Raw genomic sequence first — 24,018 nt, forward strand, 5'->3', positions numbered from 1 at the left:
ATATAATTAATGGATTAAGAACTAAATATTAGATATTATAAAATATTCATAATAAGAACTATAATATCTAAAACACTCATCAAGGTAATTTTACCATCTAAGATGTTAGAACTGGCTTAAATTTATTAGTATATAGTTCACTTATTTCTTATGATCATTGAAAGAATGGTTTTTATTTTTTTATCTTAAAAAAAAAAACAAGTGATATTATCACTAGCAGGATTCTAGCATAATAATAGATACTACAAAGAAGTCAGGAGCTAGTGATTATGAGAAATCAGGTTTAAAACACTGAGTAATATTTTGATTATTGTTTTGAAATAAAAAAATAATAATAGCAAGATGAAAAATATATTATTTTTTTATATTTTTTATTTTAAAAATATAAAAATTCACATCAGAATTATTCTTTTAGAGATATTATTTTATATTCATATTTCTATCTTTTTAATTAAATATGTTTTTGTTCTTGATGTCTCTAAACCAAAGTTAAAAAGAAATGTTTGAAAAGAAAAAAAAGAAAATTAATATCTTTTAATGTTGGGATTGAACAGTACACCTAAGCAATTTAAGATAAAATAAGAATACATTCAAGTACAATAATTTAAGGCAAATGATGGTTCTGCTTCATCCTTCTTATTTCTTCCCTGGACATGATCTTAGGTGTTTGCGCAGATTTGTAGTTCCCTTGTGCTTTCACCTCGATATTTAGTGCTGCAACTCCTGCATTTAGCCCATACTTCTCCATCTTCTCTAACCTCATCGAAGTATTGCCGCACCTCAGATGTCCGTCGTCGTTTGCTAGTTCTGCTTGTATTGATATGAGAACTGTCCATGCCTACCAGCTCATCACTGTCCAGGAACTGATAAGCTTGAGGTCCAAATACGGAATTTTGTTCCTCGAATTCCTGTCAAGAGATAGCCAAGTAGAAGACGTTGACTACATGGAAAAAAAGTAATCATAGCTGCATGAACAACAAATGTAAGGTATCGAGTACCTGATCATGAGACTCTGGCACTTCCACTCCATCACCTGTCGGCTTAAAAATATTGCATAGTGTTTATATGATGGTCATTGGAGGTTTACATGGTCATTAACTTCAGGGCCCGTGGGATTAGTCGAAGTGTGCACAAGCTGGTCCGGACACCCACGTTAATCTAAAAAAAAAATATTGCATAGTTCCCTGGTTTGACTTGAATTCAGACTATCAATTTCTGATAATGCTGGCGGTGGGCTGTCCAAAATAGCTGCCGGTCTGACTTCAACTTCAGAGCTAATATTAAAACCATTTAATTCCTGAGTGCATACTTTCCAGGAATTCCTGGAGTTCTTTTGCAAGATATTTGTGATTTCATTTATCAAAAGACGTTGCCCTGAAATTCCTTTCATTTCAAGAGGGAGAAAAAATTCTACTACTAAATCAATACTGCTGACATAGACGCTTTCTAGCTTGGCTTAACAAGTAACCCGAAATGAATTGAAAACTTGAGATATCATAAGATTCTCTTCACAACTATCTAGTGTTTATCAGTAGGTTGGTGCATGAATTGACAAACTTTGTTAGCTGGAAAGGAAATGTCTGGGTGAGTCAGGGATAAATATTGTAATGCTCCCACAATACTGTGATAATTGGAAGGATCGAAATAAGATGCACCTGAGACCAAGGATAGTTTTTGAGAGGAGGACATTGGTTAAGAGAGACCGGTTTGTCATCCACCATATTTGTACGTTGGAAAAGGTTGAAGATGTACTAGCTTTGCGAGAGAAGGAGACCTACGGCTAGCTAATGTGCTTCCATGCCCTAGAAAATATTTGAGGTGTTCAAGATCTTTGACAACAAATTCATGACTAAGATTGGTGATCAACTAGGAGATAGCCAGTGAATTTGAGCTAGTGATCAGGATATCATTGGCATAAACAAGTAGGAATAATGAAGCTGAACCGTGTTTGCAGATGAAAAGAGAAGTGTCGGAGCAGGAGTTCATAAAACCGAGAGAGAGTAAGTGTTCTTGTAATTGATGGTACCAAGCTCCTGGAGCTTGTTTGAGACTGTAAAAGGCCTTATGTAGTTCGGCAAATATGGTTGGGGAATTGAGGATGCACATAGCCAAGCGGTTGGTGCATGTAGACTTCTTCAGATAGGTGGCCGTGGAAAAGGTGTTCTATATATCAATCTGATGTATCGGTCACTAATTGGAGACAGCATAGCTGAGCATGACGCAAATGGTGGTGGCTGAACATGTTATCATAATCAATTCCTGGCTATTGATGATAACCCTTGGCGACAAGTCTCGCCTTTCATTGTTCAGGAGAGCCATCAAACAATTCAGAAACTGCAAGAAACTCTCGTGTCTTCTTCAGCAGGAGATTACATATATTTGTATCGATTACAGTACAATCAGGGGAATCAATTACAACTGTGTAGTCAATAGAATATACATGAAAGGAAAGTATTTAACTCCTATAATCAAGCTGCAATATCAAGGTGTAATTTCATCTGCTGATTTGTCGTGGTCTGTGATAGCATGGTTTGATATGCCGTGATCTACAGATTGTGTTTCCATAATACAGACATAACGCTCTTCCTTCATGCCTCCTTTTATTATTTTAATGGAGTTTTATTTTCAAGATTTGAATTAGAACACTGAATATTATTGAAAAACTCTTTAACATAAAGATCAAGCTGTTATACTTGTAGGCAATATTTGATATCTTTGCTAATTTAATATAATGGTTATGTGATCGGCCTACTAACCCTTAATTATATTGGCGTGGCTGAAAGGGAAAACATTTGACCCAACAGTTCTAATGCAAACATTTCTTGAAAACCAGCAACGAGCCCGTGTTCCTATAGCAAGTATGGATTGTTCTCTGTAATGCTGGGTTAATTACGTTTAGCATTGATTCCTTTCAGCATGCTATATTTGTTTGCTGTCTCCTCATCCATATTCTCAAGGAGTCATTGGTTCCTGAACTTCTTAGAAAATATGCCTCAGCCTTGGCAGCCAATTCATTTCTGCATGAGTTGACATTACCATCGAGCAATCCCAGCACCACATCCAATCTCTCCGTATCGCTGTCGAACTGCATGTCGGAGTCAAGAGATTAGAAAGAATGCGACAGAGTCATGACAGTAAAGAGCTCATTAGAGTGAGAATCTTACAACAAAATCAGGTTGTGTCACTTCTTCTGGTGCTAGCATAAACTTGATAACATAAACCCCACAGTCATATCTGCATAAAGAGAAATCACGTTTACAATGTGTTTAGAATGTAAATTTACTTGATGTTTGGCAATAAAATCAAAATGTTGTCAGCCAGAAATATGCTCTTACCCGTTGGTTTGTTGTGGGACATTCGGTGATCTGTCCACTGAAAAACTTGCAAATGACCAGCCATCAGGGTAGTTCTGTTGTATATCGTCTTCGAATAGAATATCCAGGATAGCCAACTATTTGTTTAAATATCGTAACATAATTGGTGTTAGAGAATAATATAAAATTAATCATTGAATTTCACCTTAATATTTTAAGTTTTTAGGTTGAGATAGATTTTTGATATAGAATCATAGTCTTTAAAACTAAGTTGCTGCGGTTCGAATCTTACAACTTTTAATTATATGTTCTAATTAGATTAATTAATTTATGAAAAAACAGTGACGAGTCTATGCAAGTATCATTAGGTTTCATCTAAATGCTCAAGCTTCTGAATGAAATAGTTGATTGACAAATGGAAGCAAGCATAAATACAAGGAAAGATAGTTAAATTAGGAGACAAGACAAGGTAGCTCGAAGGGTGCTAGCACTCACCATGTTAGGCAATCTCTTGTCAACGGAACTGCCACTAGATTTAGCTAATGAGTCCCAAATCTCAACAACTTGCTTCTTCATATGCAGAACAAATAGATAGAAGTGTCTTCTTTCCTTGTCAAAGACAGGAACATACATCTGCAACCATATGTAGTTAACTGGCTGTCACCTTTCAAATGGGTCAACTAAGCATGGAAATGCATGAATTGGACTTGACGAAATTCAGACTTTACCTTCTCACAGCTGAACAGAGCAGACATATAATTCTCCCTGTACATGTGTTTCTTTGCAAAAGAGGTGCACTCGGATGTATCATATGCGTACTCCTGTTTTATCGAATGCGTATGTATTTCTAAGGAAAGTTATGTCTTGCAAGTAGGACTACATGGTAAATTGAATCGAACCAATTATACTACATGGAATTAAGATATAGGAAAGATTACCGAAAAAAAAATTGGAAGGTACCAATTTATATAACCTTTCTTCTTCCTCCTCTCAGCTAAGGTTAGGGCATCAGACATGACAGAAATTACGTTATCATCAAGGCATGTTTGTGGGCTTAGTGTGCTCAATTGAACTCCGAGTCAAATAATTATGGTTGCAATGAACAACAATCTCACTGACAAAAGACAAGGTTCACATTACAAGAAGTTCAAATTATTATTTTTTAAAAAAAAATACATATAGTAACTTGAAGAGGGGAGGAAATCTAACCTCTCATCCAAAGATGAGTAAAAAATGTAGTTGATTAACTTTAAATCCTCTGGACTCGTAGATTCGATCACCTTAAATGGACCTGCCTGATGTCTAAGCATTTGATGTTCTGAATCTTCATGTTGCTTTCTTGAATCTGTCATGTCTTTATGGACCTGCCTGGGGTGTTGCAGCCAACTTGACGTTCTTGGGTTTGACGCTGCAACTGATTCAATACTTTTAAATCTTAATTTTTTTATATATTTTTTATGAAAATAAAAGATTGTCCTCGCCACCCTAACTAGTAATAAACTAAAACAAAAACTTACTTGTTTTCGAGGCTTTCCAACCAGTCTGTCCACATATAAAAGCCTCTATGATCTCTGGCCTCCAAACCATTGAATGATGGATTCACCTTTGTAGCTTCACCGTTGATAGTAGACTTTGATAGAATAGCTGAGATTGGACTTGCTAAGAAATCACGAGCCATTTGACCAAGTGCTGGAAATCTTGGAGCATTGACTCGCCACCAAAACTAATACATCTGAAACCTTATCCCGGTTTTCCAACAGGCTCTCCTAAAATACCGATCAAGATCAGATTTTGGCGGATCAATCGTCCCTTACAGCCACTCACTCAGAAATCCCCAAGAACTTACCATCAGAATTTCCAGATCATTTGATGTCAAGACAACTGATGTCTCTGGAAGGTGATGCTTGATAATCGCATAACTGTTGTATCTATTTTGAAGTTTGCTACGAAAATGCCTGCAAGTGTTTACTAGCATGTAGCATCCCTGCCATACACCTGCTCAAACCCGTACTGCAGAAATTCAAGTTTAAAGCGCGGGTCGAGTACTAATAGGATTCCAAATGCAAAACTCCATTCACTCCAATACCTATCAAGATTCACCTTCATTTCTCTTCGCCATTCGAACAAACATATGCAGCTCACTCTTTTCCCACGAAAGCAAGTTCCTTATATATATAGCAAACATCGAGGAAGCATGCATCTATGCTTGATGAAGAACTGCCTAAAGATTTGTGGATCACTTTTAAACACCCACATACAATCATCGCCATCTTCCACTCCTCTGCAGATGGATTCACCTTAAAATCAAAATCAACTTGCTCGAGTTGAGTAAAAGCTTCTCTTAATTCTAATGCACTCCTGAGCATGACAAATGTGGTCTCCCATCTGGTAGGATCATCATGAGAGGCTGCTTTCATATCTTGCAATTTCACATTATTAATTGCTTCCCGAAACTTATCTTGGTCAATTGGTGTTGCATTCACATATTCAATACAGCCCCTAATCTTGTTAAGCACATCTTTTATCTCATAAAACCCATCTCGAGCAAGAAGTTCAAGAGTTTGTGCGTAGCAAGAAAAACATAGTAAGTCCCCATTCATATGTGGGAATTGACTGAGAAGCTTACTTCTGAATTCTCTAGTCATTTGACTGTTTGGTGGAGCAATTTCTGCAAACATGAACTGCACTTTCTTAATGATGTTCCACTCCACTAGCACATCTTTCACAGCTTCATTCATATAATCATGTTCTATCCTCCTGAAAGCCAAAATCTTCTTATTCATCCTCCACCCATCATCAATAAAATGCATGGTCAAGCAGCAGGACATCTTGTTATCACCGTATGACCGCAAATCAACTGTCATACTGAATAGAGATGAGAGATTATCAAGATATTTCATTAGTTTCTCTTTCTCTTGTCTGTAAATAGAAAGAGCATCAGCCTGAACACTGTCTTGTGAACAGAGTTGAAACTTTGGCTGCAGATCGCAGACAAAAGTTTTGAAGAACTCATTTTGAACCATATCCAATGGAAATCCGAGCTTCATAATCATTCTAACAAAGTTAAGGCGACTCCTTTCTTGATCAAACACGAAATTCCCTCCCAAATCAGAAGGCAATGTATGTTGTTTTGCATCTCTCTGTCCCTTTTTTGAACAACTTTTGAAGTGTTTGTGTAGATTTGAAGTTCCCTTCGTGCTTTTCCCTGGATACTTCTTTTGACATCCTTTACATCTGGCCCATACTGCACCGTTTTCTTTGTCTTTAACCTTGTTGAAATGTTTCCACACTTCAGATACCTTTCTTCGTTTATTATCAGCACATTCGATTAACATATTACCATCGGGATCTGGAGCAGGTTCAATTTTATCATTGTTTTTACTAACTTTCGAGCCTCGTTTCCTGATGGATGGTTTTTCTGGAAACATTCTCAAGCTCTTACAAGTTTGCTTTATTGTAAGCTTCAGTTTCTCAACCAAGTTGTGCTGCTCTGGACTCTCTTTCACGATGATAGGGAGAAAGAACTCTAATATATAGATATGATCATCACCAGTGCTCCTTAGCAGGATTGCAACCGCAGCATTCAAATTATACTTTCGTGCGTGATGAGCAAGAGGATACTCGATTACATGCTTTTCCTTCACATCAGGCTCAAAGGAAGGAAGACGTGTTTTATAGGCTTGTCCAGCAGCACCTTGCCCTGTGATCAGAAATAGTTGCTCACAAGCATGCACAAAGCCTTGCATCTCCTCATCTGCATAACAAGCTGTACGCTCTATTGCAAGTTCACATGGCCACAAAAAACTAAAGTTTAAAATATCATCATCATCTATCCGGCGAATCCATGTCAGAGCAAGTGGCAATCTGTGTGTTTGGCATACAGCTCTGGTAACATCAGCTATTTCAGTTAAGGCAGCTCTTTGAACCTCATTAAAACACTGGGAAAAAAATTATATTAGAGAAAGCAAAAGACAACATAATTTTGCATAGAAAAAACTGTAAGGTACTACTGATACATACCCGAGGACGAGGTCGAGGTAATTTGATCTGTAAATTCGCAGCCTGAAAACAGTTGGACAATACCATCACAGAAGACCAACGTCTCTTTGCACATATAATTTAATGGCACAAATAATTTGGATTGAAGTTGTAATAAGGAATGCCTCGTGAGCTCCAATTAAAAGCTTAAAGACTGTTTCACTTCAGAAACACTAGCAAATGCGAACGCAGAGATCACAGAAAATGAAGCTAAGGGGGAAATTCACATTTTATGAGATATCAAAAGTAGAGAAACAATAACTTTGACTTCGCACTCAATATGATAATAATTTCAAACTTCATTTAGTTAATAATCCCTAATTAGTCTTTAACTATTTACCTGATTCCTGATTCTAATTGTCGGGGCTGTTAGGTTGTTAGAGTTATTGTTGAAATTGCCAAACTGTTTTCTTTAACTATTTATAGTATAAAAAGTGAAGTGGGTTGTTTTGTTTCGATCTTATTAATGTAATGAAAATAAACCTGGAGAGCCTGGGAAACTTTTTCCGTCTCTAAATCAAAATCCTGTTTCTCCTCCATGGTCACAAGCTCCAGCACAGCACAGCAATACTTGGGTTGATCAGATTCAAAGATCGGAAAGGCAATAATACCCCCTCCTCCACAAGAGATGGCATCTGATAGGTGTGCGTATTCATCCGGTCTGTAATAACTTACATTTGAAGTCCATTCTGGAAATTCACGCCCGAGGCCACAATTCCATACCCGATCTAAAATGTCTGGACGTAAAAACCCTTCCCGACCCTCCAGTTGACGATATTCAAGCAGCGTAGAATTTGGGACGCACAGGTGAGCGTAAAGCTGATTTTGCAGGCCGGCTCCAGGCTTACCTGGACCCAAAAATTGAGCCAAAAAAGAACCAGTACTTCCTAAGGAATCTTTAAGCAACGATAACGCTTTTTCCATCTTTTCCCGTAGTCTCATCTCTGCAATAGTCAACATATCAGAGCATGCTACCAAACGTTCCAATTCCATTTGTATTTCGACAATGTTTTTCTGGCAACAAGTCTTCTCACTCATCAGATCTTCTTATCCATGGCTGGAAAGTGGAACGATGAGGAGTGGTTAAAGACTTGAAGGAGGTTGACTTGTTGACTTTTGGCACTCTGTTTTTAAACTAACTTATCTTCTGCCCCTTTAAATTTACTGATATTTTCCCTCCATTATCATAGTTTAATTCTTTTCAATTTCATCCTTGTGCTTGTCTTGACTAAAAAAAAGGCTTACAAGGTTTTCTTAATTGAGTAATAATCCATATGACACAACTGGCTGAGAATCTCAAGTGCATTTGATTGTCCTGCCTAAATTTTAAAGCTCAATCACCATCTTGTTATGTAATCATTGAAAAGAGGATAAGTTTGAAAGAAGTTTCAATCTTGACTTGACTTCTAATTTTGATAATAATTAACGAGGAAGCTTCCTCTGGCACACTTTGCTGGTGTGTTTCGTTAATTATATTTTTTAAAATATTTTTTATTTAAAAATATATTAAAATAATATATTTAATAAAAAAATATATAATGATCAATTGAAAGAAAGTGGTTGATAGATATGAGGTTGAGTTCTATTTCAACAAATCAGTTCAATTAAAATTTATATGTGTAATATATTGTATAGTCATTATTAAAATTGTTGAGGAAAAAATAGTTTTCATAAAAGATTTAAACATATTTCTGAATGGAATATAAAAGAAAAGGAGAGAAATTCGAACTTCTTCTTTTTTTTTTCATTTTTGAAGTCATGAGAGAAAGAAAGAAATTTCATCATGAGTCATAATTAGAGAGAAAGACAAAAATTTAAAATTACTACTTGATTCATATAAGAAATCATTCTCATGAATTATCTTATTATATTTTCTAGCAAGGTGATGAATTTGTTCAATTTTCATTACTGATTTTTAAATAAATTTTTTATTATCTGTATTTTTATTTTTTTTCTCTCAAGACAATCATTTCTGCGTTTTTCTCTACATCTTGCAACTCTTTCTAAGCCAAGCCATAAGCTATACCCATGGTTAATATATTTTATTTTCACCTCGCATAATACATGCATTTTACTCACCAAAATTTATATTAAGTTTTCATGTTTTTCTAGCAAAGTTACATGTTATAATGGCTTGTGGGTCTAGAAAATAAAATATAGAGGAGTATCAATGGATTATTGCATGAACACAGACATAAGAAAACTAACCTTGTGCTTTATTAATGATAGCTTGTTAATTTCTAGGTTTATTTTAAATTTGTCTTTGTAATGTATACTTTCTTTTTCCATGAGGTTGATTTTTTAAAATTTGATTTTTTAAATATTTTGTTTATTTTTAAATTAGTATTCATGATAAGTGTTTTTTTAGGATTAAAATGATAAGAAGATGAATGGATGTAAAAGATTAAATTATATTGATGAATATGAAATCATAAGGATTATAAAATTTAAAATTTTTGTTTTCAAGAATTTAAAATTTTTATCAAGAAATCAAAGAACAAACAATAAAATCAATCAGACCCTAAATATTCCTCGCTAATTTTAGCTCTTCCAAGCTACTATTCTTTTGGCTTAAAAGACTAATAAGTTGCTACCAATAAAATAATGATATAATTAAGTGATATTCTTTAGATCTAACTATTGAAGATAATATTTGTTCCTATTTCTAACTCTTTAAATGAATATGATTTCCCTACAATCACATGGACCCATATTCTTTAATGTGTACGAGGTGGAATGGACCACCCATGCATATAGTTGTTAAACCTGTTCCGGGAGTTGATCCGGTTAAAAAACCGGGTTCCGGATTTATATTTCAGATAATTTGAGTGAATTGCTTTGTGGTAGTCTTCTAACAACAATAAATTGAGTGCTATTTTCAACAAAATCTGATTGAATATATATATATATAATGAAAACAAACCTGGAGAGCCTGTGAAACTTTTTCCGTCTCTAAATCAAAATCCTGTTTCTCCTCTATGGTCACAAGCTCCAGCACAGCACAGCAAGAGTTGGGTTGATCAGATTCAAAGATCGGAAAGGCAATAATACATTCAAAGTCCATTCTGGAAATTCACGCCCATTTCTCCATACCCGATCCAAAATGTCGTGGCCTGAAAGCCATTCCCGACCCTCCAGTTGACGATATTCAAGTAGCGTAGAATTTTGGACGCACAGGTGAGGGCAAGGGAGATTTCCCTGGGAGATTCCACGCTTATCTCGAGCCCAAAATTGTGCCAAAAGAATCTTTAAGCAACGATAACTCTTTTTCAATCTTTTCCCGTAGTCTTAACTTTGCAGGAGGCAAATCATCAACGACGCAAGACAACTGTTCCACATCCATTTGTATTTCGACAATGTTTTTAGCCACAAGTCTTCTCACTCCTCAGATCTTATCACATGGTGGCTGGAAAGTGGAACGATGAGGAGTAGGTAAAGGCTTGAAGGAGTAGGTAAAGACTTGTTGATTTTTGGCACTGTGTCTTAAAACTAACTTATTTTCTGCCCCTTTAAATTCACTGATATTTTACCTCTATTCTGATAGTTTAATTCTTTTCAATTTCATCCTTGTGTTTTTCTTGACTAAAAAAAAGCTTACTTATACCAGCAGAAGTGGCTGAGAATCTCAAGTGCATTTGGATTGCCTGCCTAAATTTTAAAGCTCAATCACCATCTTGTTATGTAATCATTGAAAAGAGGATAAATTTGAAAGAAGTTCAATCATTACTTGACTTCTAATGTTTGATAATAATTATGACGAAGCTTCTTTTGGCTCACTTTACTGTTTGGTCTAATAAAATTTTAAAAGTATTTTTTATTTAAAAATATATTAAAATAATATTTTTAATAAAAAATAAATATATAATGATCAGTTGGAAGAAAAGTGGTAGATAAATATTACGTTGAGTTCTATTTCAACAAATCAGTTCAGTTAACATTTATATGTATAATATATTGTATAGTCATTATTAAAATTGTTGAGAAAAAAATAGTTTTGATAAAAGATTTAAACATATTTCTTAATGGAATAACAAAAAAAAGAGAGAGAGAAATTCAAACTTTTTTTTTCATTTTTGAAGTCATAAGAGAAAAAAAGAAATAATGTTTTTCTTTATATTTTTTTTAAAAATAGTTTTGATAAAAGATTTAAACATATTTCTTAATGGAATAAAAAAGAAAGAGAGAGAGAAATTCAAACTTTTTTTTTTCATTTCTGAACTTATAAGAGAAAGAAAGAAATAATGTTTTTCTCTGTATCCTGTGACTCCTTCTAAGACAAATCATAAGCTATACCTATGGTTAATATATTTTATTTTCACCTCAAATAAAGCATGCATTTTACTCACAAAAGTTTATATTAAGTTTTTCATATTTTTACCTATGGTAAACTTTCTAACATATAACATGCCAGAATATATATCTATTTTTTTTAGTTTTATTCTCAGGTTTTACAACATAGATATTGCTAAAAATGATAAAGACTTACTAATTGTACTGTACTCCTATAATATGATTAACTCCTTTAATATGCTGCCTCTCGACTGAGTAACATCAATTAAAAAAAGGTAAGGCAACTATGGTTTGGAATTGTCAAAATAAATAAATAAATAAAATTTTTGAAAATCAAGGATAGCCGGTAATAATAATTAAGTACATATTTGAAATTATGGTAGCAATTACAGTTTAAAGTATTTTTCGCTTAGAAATGTATCAAAAAAAAATATTTTTAAAAAAATTATTTTATAATCAACATATTAAAATAATATAAAAACATAAAAAAATATTTTTTAATAAAAAAATAAAATAAAATTTAAGAAGCTGTCTCTAAAAATTTTGTCAATCATTCGATTTTGTTAGCCCTAAATAATTTGTAGAGGTTTGCTCTGTTAAAAACAGGCAAGACATAAGATAATTAGGCCCTATCTAAGCTCTACCTAGGCTTAGCCCATGAAATTCTCCAATCGAAAGATGCAAACCCATAAAAAGTTTGAATGGCCCTTATTATGTTATATTGATCACTGGTTATATATAACACCGTGATCCGTTCACTCAATTTCAACACCTTCCAACATGCAAATGTAAGCCTTTTTACGAAGAACAAATACAAACACTGACAGAAAAGATATATGCCATGTAAAGCTCGAGTGTAGTAGCAGAAATTGCAGATTGCAGATTGCAATAACAAGCAACGGAATGGCGTAGATTATCCAGGGGGGAATGGGATTGAAATGGTGATGAAAAACACGGTGGCTGCCAGGAAAACAGCAACTTTACCCAACACTTTGGATGTCATCGGAAACTTCGCGGGGTTGATAAAATGTGAAACAAAGAGGCAAGAAAAGATAATAGCAACAAGGATACAGACTAAATGCAAGGAATCGAGTTTGGAATCAGTAATTCGGTGAAAATGAAGGGCTATTTGAAGTCCTGATGTGAAGCAGGTGCTTATAAATTATAAGGACCTTTTGCCATTCTTTTCCCTGCTCACCATGGGAATTGTCGACAGACGTGTTAGCTGCTTTGATGCTAGTTGTCGTGCTTTATGCTAGAGTCGGGACACATATTCTAGAGTATTATTCTCCATGATTTTCTTATGCTGTATCCTATAAAGCTTGAGAAGACTGAAATAATTTATAAGAAACGAAAAAAACTTTCGGAATTGTGTGCTTGTGATACCTTTATACAAGTTTTTTTATATATAATTCGTAAAAGTTTTTTTTTTTATTTTAGATTTTTACTTTTCGTTTTAAAAATATTTTTAAGGAAATATAATTTTTTTATTTTTAATATCAAAAAATAATTCTTTAAAAAATATATTTTAATTTATTTTTAAATAAAAAATATTTTAAAAAAATAAATACTAGCCGCACTTCAAAGTCTACATATTAACTCAAAAGCTAAGAGAGAATTTGCATACAGGAAAAAAATGCAAAAAACCTTAAATTATTGTTGTAAAAGAGAGACAGAACAAGAATCACCTGAATATTCAGCTTTATATGCAAGAATATTTATGGTCAAGGGAGGAGGCATGTTAAAGGTTTGAGTTGGCTATGGCTGAGGTTAAGATTGTATTAATATTTTTTTTTATTAGTTTTATGTAAAATAAATTTATAACTCTTGATTGAGTTATCAAAAAATTCTAAAAATTTATGTGGAACCTTTTAATATAATGCTTTAACTTGAGTTAAAATTTCAAAAGTTTTGGAAAAATTTAGAAATTTAATTAAAAAATCACAATTTGACTAATTTTATGTTATTTAACGTAATTTTCAATCCAACTATCAAATTGAGCTGAAATTTTACAAGGGATCTTAAAATATATTGAATAAAATCTACTTAAAATTTTAGGATGAACGGAGCTTGGTAGTGCTAATAAAATAAAAGACCGTCAAATAAAAACAAAACGACTCATTAATGGTAAACTGATTATTTGCCGTTAAAAAATAAAATAAATCAGCTCTTTTTTCCTTTTATATGTTGCTGGCTCGGCAGAAGCAGAATAGAAAAAGAAAGAAAAGAAAAGGCGAAAAAGAAAGAGACAAAAATAAGGAAAGAACATAAAAAACAAAAATCCAAGGAAAATTTTTTTTAAAAGTAAAAGAATAATCTTGTAAACTTAGAAAGTCCAACTTATAAAACACTAATTTAGAGAAAAATCAAGAGACGGAATTAGAAGTTGAGATAGGGAAAATATTTAATTATTTTATTTTTAAGTTGATATAAGATTGTTATTTTATCTCGGTTGATGGGTTATTACAATATCAATTCAGATTCGATTGTAGATGAATTATATTTCACAAAACATCGAAGAATGTAACTTCAATAGTAAATTTATTTTTATTTTCACTTTAATTTTATATATTTTTAAATTTAATTTTTTAATATTTTAAATAGTATATTTGAATTAAAACTTTATTGTTAACTTTAAAAATTCATGTTAATGAGTTAATAATTAATTAACCTTAAAAAAATTATATATTTATTTAATAGTTCAAAAAAAATTCCTTTTATTTTTAGTTTTTGCACACAGAGAAACAAATTAACTCAAAAGCTCAGAGAGAATTTGCACACAGAATAAAATGCAAAAAACTTTAATTTATTGTTGTAAAAAAGAAACAGATCGAGAATCACCTGAATATTCAGCTTTATTTGCAAGAATACTTATGGTATACAGTCAGTGCAGTTCTTTCCTCAGCTCTTCATTAATTTGATCTTGGGTCTATCTTGTTTCACCAGGCTTTCTTGTTTGCTTTGTGGCTATATATATATACTCGAGGGGCTTGGGCAATTTGTAAATTTGTTAATTGGTTTTGAAAGAAAGGTGACATTACAATTAACTAATACTTTAAACGCGTTGGGGAAAGTAATTCTAACTTTCCACGCAACATGCTTTTTCTTTTTTCTTTTTCCTGTTTGATTATTTTTTTATGTCTTTCCTTTTTTTCCCATTTGTTTTCTCTATTTTTGGGCTTTCTATGTTCTTTTTTTTTTCCAAGATTGTTTTCTTTCTTTTTTATTTTTATTTTTATTTTTATTTTTTTTGTGTTATTTTTTTCAAAATTATCTTTATCGATTTTTTTTAATATTAAACTATTTGAAAATTTAATTCTGTAATTTTTTTTTAAAACATTATGGATTACTATAATATTTCATTACATGGTTTTTTTTATGAATTTTTTTCTTTCTATTTTTTTTTTAAATGATCTTTGTCGATTTTGCTTCGTAATTTTTTCTTTAAAACACTGTGATTTGCTACAATGTTTCTCCACATGGTTTTTATTTTTTGCTATAGTGTTTCCCCACATGTTTTTTTTTTAATTATATTTGTTGAATTTCTGTTTTAATATTGAACAAGTTGAGAATTCAGCTTTAATTTTCTCTACATGATTTTTTTTCTTCCATTTTTTGCTTTTTTTTTCAAAATTGTCTCCTTCTTCTTATGTTTTTTTTTTCCAGAATTGTTTTTGTTGATTTTATCTTTTTTAATATGGAGCTGGTTGAAAATTTAGCTTTGTAGTTTTTTTCTTTAAAACACTATGGATTGTTACAGTGTTTCTCCATATGGTTTTTTTTTTATTTGTTTTTTATTTTTTTTTCTAAAATTGTCTATATCGATTTTATTTTTTTAATATTGAGCTAGTTGAGAATTTAGCTTCGTAGTTTTTTTTCTTTAAAACATCGTGGATTGCTACAGTGTTCTCCACATTTTTTTTATGATTTTTTCCAAAATTATCTTTATTGATTTTAATATTGAGCTAGTTGATAATTATAATTATAAATTTCCTCATGAAACAATATAGAGTGTTACAATGTTTCCTAGCATGGTTTTTTTTTCCTTTCAATTTTTTTTGTTATGATTTTTTTTAAAATTTTCTTTCTTCATTTTATTTTTTAAATATTAATCTGGTTAAGAATTTAGTTTTTTAGTTTTTTCCTTGAAAAACATTGTTGATTGTAACAGTTTTTTTTATATAATTTATTTATTTATTTTTTCCACAAATTCATGACAATGTACAAGCATGCCACAAGCCCGTGATATCGCGTGGATATTGCATCTAGTATATATATAAAACATGGGTGCCACATGGCACCAAGAATGTCAATATTGCCCAAGCCCCTCAAGTATATATATATATATATTAATAAGAACTCTAAAACGCGTGGAAAATTCACTGTAGCTAAAGTTTTTTTTTTGTGCAGTATTTTTTATGTCAGTTTTTTTTTTTTGTGCAGTTTTTTTTTTCTTTGGCATTTTTTTTTCGTTTTTGTTTTTTTTTTCTGTAGCAGTTTTTCCTTTTTTTTGTTTTTTTTTGTTTTTTTTTTTTTTACATGTTTTTTTTAACGCGTAGGTTTTTCACTGTAGCAGTTTTGTTTTTTTTGTCCCTCGCTTTTGTTTCTTTTGTTGTTTTTACATATAATGTATCACTATGTACACAATGAAACCCTTGACTTTTTTTTGTTTTATTTTTTTTCTTTTTTCTTTTAATTATTTTTTTTTGTTTAATTTAGTTTGTTAATGTGAAAAAAAAAATTTAATTTAGCTATCATTCTTTTACTACACGGATCTCAGTTTTTTTTGTATATTAAGTTGGTTGAGAACTTAGCTTTGTAGCTTTTTTTCAAAAAAAAAAAAAAATACTATGGATTACAACAATGTTTCCCTTACATGATTTTTGTTTGGCTGCAGTGTTTCCCCCACATGTTTATTTTTTAAATTATCTTTGTTAAATTTATTTTTTTAATATTGAGTTGGTTGAAAATTTAGCTTTAGCTTTAGCTTTCCCCACGTTTTTTCATTATAATTATTATTATATTGTATTATATTATATGACTGTTTTTTTCTTTTGTTTTTTCTTTTTAATTTTTTTTAATGAATTTTTTTTGTTTGATTTATTTTGTTAATGTTAAATTTTTTTATTTATTTAGTTATCATATTTTCATGATATGAATCTCAGGTTTGATAGGTTAACCTGATTTGACAAGTTGCTTTTTTTCATTTAGTTTAGTTTGTTAAAGTTAATTTTCTTTCTATTTAATTATCAAATTTTCATGACACGTATCTTGGGCTTGATGGGTTAACTTAGTTTGATGGATTAGCCCGGTTAATTTTGGGTAAACCTGTCATTTTTTTTTTTCTATTTAGTTATCAAACTTTCATGACGCAAATCCCAGGTTTTACGGGATAACCTGGTTTAAGGGGTTAACCCAATTAATTCAATTTTTTTTTTTCTTTTTCTTCATTAGTTTTTTCCTTTCTGTTGATGTTTTTTCTTTATTTTTTTTAATTACTCTATTTAATTTTCACACTTTTATGACACGACCTTATAGCCATACCCACATCTAATATTCTTGGGTCTGGTGTTACAGCCAGGCTCACTTAAACTTGGATCATGCAAGTTTAATTTTATTATTAATATTATAAATATTACTTTTAGGTTAGACGTTACAGCCGAACCCAAGATTCTTGGGTATAACTTTACAGAAAAACCCAAGATTTTTAAATTTTTATTTTTTAAAATATTTTTTATACAAAAAAAAAATGACATGCGAACATCGCGCGTGTATCAAAGCTAGTTGTAATCTAAATGACGTTTCTTTATATAAAACATGTGGTGCCACTTGTAGACTTTAAACTGCTAGTATTTATTTTTTAAAGTATTTATTATTTAAAAATAAATTAAAATATGTATTTTAAAGAATTTATTTTTGATAGTAGAAATAAAAGAATTGTGGGTATATATACTCGAGGGGCTTGGGTAAATTTAAAAAAAAATAATAATTCATTCCCCGTATGTTTTGTTTGTTTTCCCATTCCCCACATGCTTTTTTTTTTTTTCATTTTCCCCCAAAATTATCCCAAAATTAATAGAGAATTTAGGTTTATAGTTTTTTTATTTGAAACATTGTCTATTGTTACAGTGTTTCTTCATATAGTTTTGTTTTGCTATAGTATTTTTCCACATGTTTTTTTTCTAAAATTATCTTTGTTGAATTAATTTTTTAAATATTGAGATGATTAAGAATTTAGCTTTATGATTTGTTTTTTCTTTAAAACATTTTGGATTGCTACAGTGTTTCTCAACATGGTTTTTTATGTTTTTTTTAATGATTTTCTTCAAAATTATCTTTCTCGATTTTATTTTTTTAATATTGAGTTGATTAAGAATTATAACTGTAGTTTTCCTCACAAAACATTGTAAATTGATATAGTGTTTCTCTATATGGGTCTTTTTTTTTCTTTTTTTATATGATTTTTTTCAAAAATTGTATTTATTGCTTCTACTTTTTTAATATTAAGCTAGTTAAGAATTTTGTTTTGTATTTTTTTCTTTAAAATATCATGAATTGCTATATTCGTTCCCCACATATTTGTTTTTGTTATGAATTTTTTCAAAATTATTTTTGTCGATTTTATTTTTTTAATATTGAGCTGGTTGAGAATTACAATTATATATTTTTTTATGAAAACACTATAAATTGCTACAATGTTTCCTGTATGGTTTTTTTTACCTTTTGTTTTTTTATGTTTTTTTTTAAATTTTTTTTATTTTTTTTCAAAAAATTATAGATTGGAACAATCTTTCTCCGTATAATTTTTTATATGTTTTTTTTTATAAGTTCATGATAACACACAAGCCTGCTATAAGCTCACGGCAGCACGCAGGGATGGCATCTAGTATTAATGAAAGTTAATGATTTTTTTTAGCATTAACATGCAATTGTTGCTTGATTTGCTGCTTCTGTGAGGTGAATTTTCTTATATTGCACAAGTTAGAGAGTGACGGAGTGAATCTCAGGTTTAGGGAAGGCCACTTTTACAGTTGAAAAGCAACGTATTTGATTGCGGTAGCTTTGGTTTCTAGATATACTTTAAAATAGTGTTTTACTGTAAATGTATTAAATTATTTTTTTATGTATTTTTTATAGTTTTGATGTAGTAAATATTAAAAATAAAAAATATTATTTTAATTTATTTTCACAGTGGAAGACCACTAGAAGCATTAGGAAGATAATTTTATGAGGGAATCTTCAGGATGACTTTAAGGTCCTAAAATATGCCAAATGTCGTATAATCTTTATGGCAGCATTCCTCCCGATCTTGCCAGTATGTCTTTTCATTTGATGAACAACCAAATTTAACTGGTAAAACACACCAGGAAATGTTTTATAAATGAATGAATGGACGGATAAACAAGCGTATTACCACAACCAACCTTAACAAACCTAAATATGGCTCCAAAACAACAAACTAGCTGTAATCTAAATGACGTTTCTTACATAAAATATGTGGTGTCCCTTGTAGACTTTGAAGCTTTACTGCTGCTAGTATTAAATTTCCTGAAAAATATGTGGGAATTTACTGAGAAGCTTAGTTCTGAATTCTCTAGTCATTTGACTGTTTGGTGGAGCAATTTCTGCAAACATGAAGTGCACTTTCTTAATGATGTTCCACTCCACTAGCACATCTTTCAAAGCTTCATTCATATAATCATGCTCTATACTCCTGAAAGCCAAAATCTTATTATTCATCATCAATAAAATGCATGGTCAAGCAGCAGGACATCTTGTTATCACCGTATGACTGCAAATCAATTGTTATACTGAATAGAGATGAGAGATTATCAAGATATTTCACTAGTTTCTCTTTCTCTTGTCTGTAAATAGAAAGAGCATCAGCCTGAACAGTGTCTTGTGAACAGAGTTGAAACTTTGGCTGCAGATCGCAGACAAGTGTTCTGAAGAACTCATTTTGAACCATATACAGAGTTTATAACACCTTCAAACAAGACCAATGTCTCTTTGCACATATAATTTAATGGCACAGATATTCTGGACTCAAGCTAGTGCAGTTGTAATAAGGAATGCCTCGTCAGCTCTAATTTAAAGCTTAAAGATTGTTTCACCTCAGAAACACTAGCAAATGCGAACGCAGAGATCATAGAAAATGAAGCTAATGGGGGAAAATTCACATTTTATCAGATTTCGAAAGTAGAAAAAACGATAACTTTGACTTCGAACTCGATACGCTAAGGAAAACTACTTTCTTTCATCTCTTTCTTATTCTCCTAAATCCAGATAATAAATTGAGTGGTATTTTCAACGTTATCCAAAATCTGATTGAAAAAATATATTTAATGAAAACAAACCTTGATAGCCTGGTAAACTTTTTGCTTCCGATCAAAATCCCGTTTCTCCTCCATGTTCATAAGCTCCAGCAGCACTTCACAGCAATAACACTCCATTGTGCTAGCTAGAAAAACGAGATCTATGATTTCATGGTTAAAAAACTTATTTTTTTAAATCTAAAATATCAAGAAAATATTATAAACTAATTCATGATCTTAAAAAATATAAAATCGTTTCAAAATTTAAAATCAATCCGAAACAAAAAAAAAAATTCAAACTTAAATCTATTTTTTAAGAATTTTCAAAATAACAAGAAAAATATCTAATATAAACTATACTCATCAAATAAAATCATTTGATATTAATATTCATCGTTTGGATGGTTAAAATCATTGTTAATGATAATTTTTTTTTTATATTCTCAGAATCTAATGACCTCTATATCTCCCTCTTAAACTAAAGACTAAAATTAATAAAATTAAATTTTTATATCAAAATTCAATTGAAAAGATATTTAGAGACCAAATATATATAATATATGAAGATTGAGGACCAAAATAACCTTTTTATAAGAATTTTTAAACCATCACCTATTTACTACTTTGTTAACTAATAAATTTGATTTAATGGCCTTAAATGTAGCTTAATATGTAATTAAAAAGTTCAAAGATAAAATTAAAAAAAAAAAAATTTTGAAAATCCAAAGAGTAAACAATGTTGGTCTGGGGTATTTTGGCAACATTTTCTAAAATAATATAATAATAATTATTTTGCTTTTTCAATTTAAATCAATTTGTATAAATTTCTGTTTTCAAATGCTAATTTTAAATAGAAATCAAATCTCTTTGACTACAGTTAAAAGGATGTTCGCAGCATAATAAAAATTATTTTTTAAAATATTTTTATTTTAAAATATATTAAAATCATATTAAATAATTTTTAAAAATTATTTTTAATATCAAATAAATATTAAAAAATTTAATTTAAAATAGAAAAATAAAAAAAATATTTTTTTAAAGAAATTTTAAAATATAAAACAAACAAACACCGATTATGATATTTCATAATCGGTGCCTTTTTGTACAACTTCTAAGAAAAACCCAAGAAAAAAAAAAAAAAAACTCAAGCTTTATACACGCGCAGAAAAAGGCAGAGTCTTTACTTATATTTAGGTTTATCTATGTGCTTATATGTATAGAGAAGACAATTTTGGAGGTGGGTTTGCTGTGTTATTGTTGATATTGGAGTGTGGAAATATGTTGCAGTGAATCACGGAGGCTATGTATTCTATAAATTTTTGGATGTCATATTACTAGACTGTCCTTGCTACTCATAGAAAGGAGGTGAGTGATGTACTAATTAAACCATGGATGTTGAGATATTTGTTTATTGGCTGCTGAACGCTGATGTATCTTGATTTCTTGGTGTGTGCAGGTGCAGGGTTGAAGAAAGTGCGGTTTTGCTTTCCGGGTTATTTCTGTCGAAACAGGTAAAAGGTTAGGCTTTTCAAGTGTAATTATTGAGTTGCTTTTAGTTATTCAAAAACAAAAAAAAAAAGGTAAACAGAGGAAATTGAGCTGTTCTGTTTTGCGGGTAGATAAATATCTGAGCAGAAAGACTGAAACTTTGAAAGATTTGAAGTTATGCAAGAGAAGGAAGATATTAGGAAACGAGGAATTGAGTCAATTGAGTTCTTTGTATGGTATTGTGATTGAAAAGAGGGGAGAGTATTTTGGTTAGTTATATAACTAACAACAATGGAGAACCCCTTCTCGTCGAAAGAAATATGGATGGGTTATTGGTTTTGGCCAAGAGCTGAAATAGATAGTGTCACCCCTTTCGATGATTCTCTTAGGAATTCATTGTTGGAGGACCCATTCAACTTTTTTTCAGAGATTAGGAATTGTGATATGTATGTTGGATGGTTCGGTAGCCCGTCAGCTATGGATCAAATGCTTGCCTTCGATGGGATGCCATCTTTTCCATCAACATCCTATCCATCCTGTGTGCAGAAAGTTTTGCAGAACAAACTTCTACTCCCTTGCTGGATAAAATAAATGCTTATGGGACTTCTTACAATGGTGGAGATAATGTGGTGCTTCAGCAAACGTATTCGTATTTTGGTTATCCCTAAGATTGTATTGATGCTGATGATCTGGGTGCAAAACACAGTAGTGGTGCTGGTCCACAAAACTGTTTCCAAAACACCTCAGATTGTATTATTTCTCAGCGAACTGGGCCATCATCACTTGCTGAGAGGATGCTAGAGGCATTATCCTTGTTCAAGGATTCATCTATAGGGGTTATTTAAGTGCAGGTGTGGGTTTCCATAAGGAGCGGGGATCAATACTTGTTGAGTACCTCAGAGCAACCATTCTTGGTTTGACCAAATGCTAGCATGGTTTACCACTAGACCTTCCTGGTCGTGTGTTTATCTCTAAGATTCTAGAATGGACTTCAAGTGTAATTTATTATAGCAAGCCTGAGTACTTACAGGCAAAGCATGCATCTGATCATGAAGTACGAGGTTCTTTTGCATTGATCTTTGATCCAGATGACATGTCCTGCTGTGCTGTTCTGGAACTTGTCTCTGTGAAGGAGAAACCATATTTTAATTCAAAGATGAAAATGTTTAGCTTCGCTTTACTGTATACTATATTGCAGAAGCTTTTGTTCTCTTGTATCTTTAGATGACTTGACTAGCAGCCTGTTTTCACTTAAAAACCTAATAAAAGGAAAGAAAGGGCATAAATTGTTTGTCATGGAGAGAGAACAAAATGTTGTTCATAAATAAGTTTCTCCCTTTAAGATCCTCTTGTTCCCTTTAAGTACTCCCTATTGGTATGTTGTTGATAAATAAGTTCCTTTCCCTTGCTACTATATTTTAGAACCATAATATGCTACATTTTAATTAGGAAAATATTAGAGTTATCTGCATTTTAGAACCATAATATGCCGCAGGAATCCCCACAAGAATGAGCAGGAGGAGCAAGGCAACCAGATGACTGTTTACCATATTTCCATTTTATGCCTATACCAATTATACTATTTTGTTTACAATGATAGCCGTTCACATTTGATCTGATGAGCATTGAGTTCCTTTCTCATGGAGCCCACATTCTCTGGTAAGCTTTCTTGAAGTTGAATTCTTATATGTTGTCTGAATACTTTCTTTCCTATCGATGATTTATGTCTTTCATATTCTTATTTCTTACCAAAAATTCTCAATGATTTCCAAACCTCTGCTCACAATATGCCTCAGCCTTAGAAGCCAAATCATTCCTGCATGAGTTGACATCACTCGCTAGCAATCTTAGTACCACTTCCAACCTCTCGTTATCGCTGTCGAACTGCATGTTGGCTAGATAATAAGAAAGACTTTCATACCTTTGGTTGCTGTGGGACATTCAATGGTCTTTCCACTCTGAAATCTGTGAAGGACCAAACTTTTTGGTAGTTCTAATGTATATCATCTTTGAAAAAGGGCGTCCAGGTTAACCAACTGGTTTGTGAAAATGTTGTGGAAGAAAAAAGTTCATAAAGCCCATTAGAATAGGTCAACTGGTGATCTTAAATGCATTCAGCTATGCAAACAATATGCCATATAAGTTGTTTCATCATTTCATATATACCATATAAATATTATATAAATGCAAACTGCTATGAACCTATTATGTACCTGTTTCTGCTAGTGAGACTATTGTTCATTGCAAGAATTATCATTTATCTCGGAGGGAACTATACTCACTAAGACCAAAGACTTGGCTTGATGATAACGTCCTTTCTACGATATCTGATGCCATGACTTTAGTTAAGAGGAAGATGGAAGATTATGTAAATTGGTATCTGCCAGGTAGGTTCCAAGATCATATTTGTACAGCTAACATCTTATTCTGTTTAATTTTACAAGTCCACTACATGAAAAACAAAATTTCCTTATACTCGTGTTGTCCAGGAGAATTCAGATGATCCATCAAAGTGTATTTCTTTCACGAAAAAGAAAATTTATAACAAACGCAAAAAACTGTGGAAATAGTAT

At 31.6% G+C, this 24,018-nt stretch overlaps 2 protein-coding genes and 1 long non-coding RNA gene across 6 annotated transcripts in view; 1 reads left to right on the forward strand and 2 right to left on the reverse strand.

Moving 5' to 3' along the window:
• LOC118027842 (uncharacterized) overlaps positions 1 to 24,018 on the reverse strand; it is a 165,043-nt gene that overhangs the window by 136,398 nt on the left and 4,627 nt on the right. Inside the window, exon 5 of one of the 2 annotated variants that reach the window (XR_004683895.2) lies at positions 19,654 to 19,766. The exons of the other annotated variant lie outside the window; for it this stretch is intronic. The gene's annotated coding sequence lies outside the window, so the exon portion shown is untranslated. Of the gene's footprint in view, positions 1 to 19,653; positions 19,767 to 24,018 lie in introns of those variants that run through there. 2 annotated transcript variants of the gene reach the window in all.
• LOC118027841 (uncharacterized) lies at positions 2,886 to 4,675 on the reverse strand. 3 transcript variants are annotated; one of them, XM_035031330.2, is made up of 7 exons: positions 4,524 to 4,675; positions 4,253 to 4,428; positions 4,043 to 4,135; positions 3,810 to 3,947; positions 3,336 to 3,409; positions 3,165 to 3,234; positions 2,886 to 3,085 (listed from the first exon to the last, which is right to left on the reverse strand). In XM_035031330.2, exons 2-7 carry the CDS (start codon positions 4,328 to 4,330, stop codon positions 2,912 to 2,914), a joined length of 627 nt encoding a protein of 208 aa, XP_034887221.1. In that variant the 5' UTR covers positions 4,331 to 4,428; positions 4,524 to 4,675; the 3' UTR covers positions 2,886 to 2,911. The 3 variants fall into 3 exon arrangements, with proteins under 3 accessions (XP_034887221.1, XP_034887220.1, XP_073262122.1); XM_035031329.2 differs by having other exon boundaries at positions 2,896 to 3,085; positions 3,336 to 3,451; positions 4,524 to 4,668; XM_073406021.1 differs by lacking the exon at positions 4,524 to 4,675 and having other exon boundaries at positions 2,897 to 3,085; positions 3,336 to 3,451; positions 4,275 to 4,320.
• On the forward strand, positions 21,128 to 22,792 carry LOC140954810 (uncharacterized). Its single transcript, XR_012168291.1, has 2 exons — positions 21,128 to 21,322; positions 21,414 to 22,792. It is a non-coding gene; the product is annotated as an uncharacterized lncRNA (long non-coding RNA).

This window comes from Populus alba, chromosome 17 (genome assembly GCF_005239225.2).
Source record: "Populus alba chromosome 17, ASM523922v2, whole genome shotgun sequence".
Classification (NCBI taxonomy): Eukaryota; Viridiplantae; Streptophyta; class Magnoliopsida; order Malpighiales; family Salicaceae; genus Populus; species Populus alba.

Bases quoted from the DNA above. Each gene is read 5' to 3' on its own strand.
- LOC118027841 (XM_035031329.2), bottom strand. From the start codon at position 4,330: ATGTCTGATGCCCTAACCTTAGCTGAGAGGAGGAAGAAGAAAGGTTAT. The intron at 4,136-4,252 runs GTAATCTTTCCT...TCGATAAAACAG, and splicing joins ACCTTCCAATTTTTTTTTCG to GAGTACGCATATGATACATC. The intron at 3,452-3,809 runs GTGAGTGCTAGC...TTAAACAAATAG, and splicing joins ACAAGAGATTGCCTAACATG to TTGGCTATCCTGGATATTCT.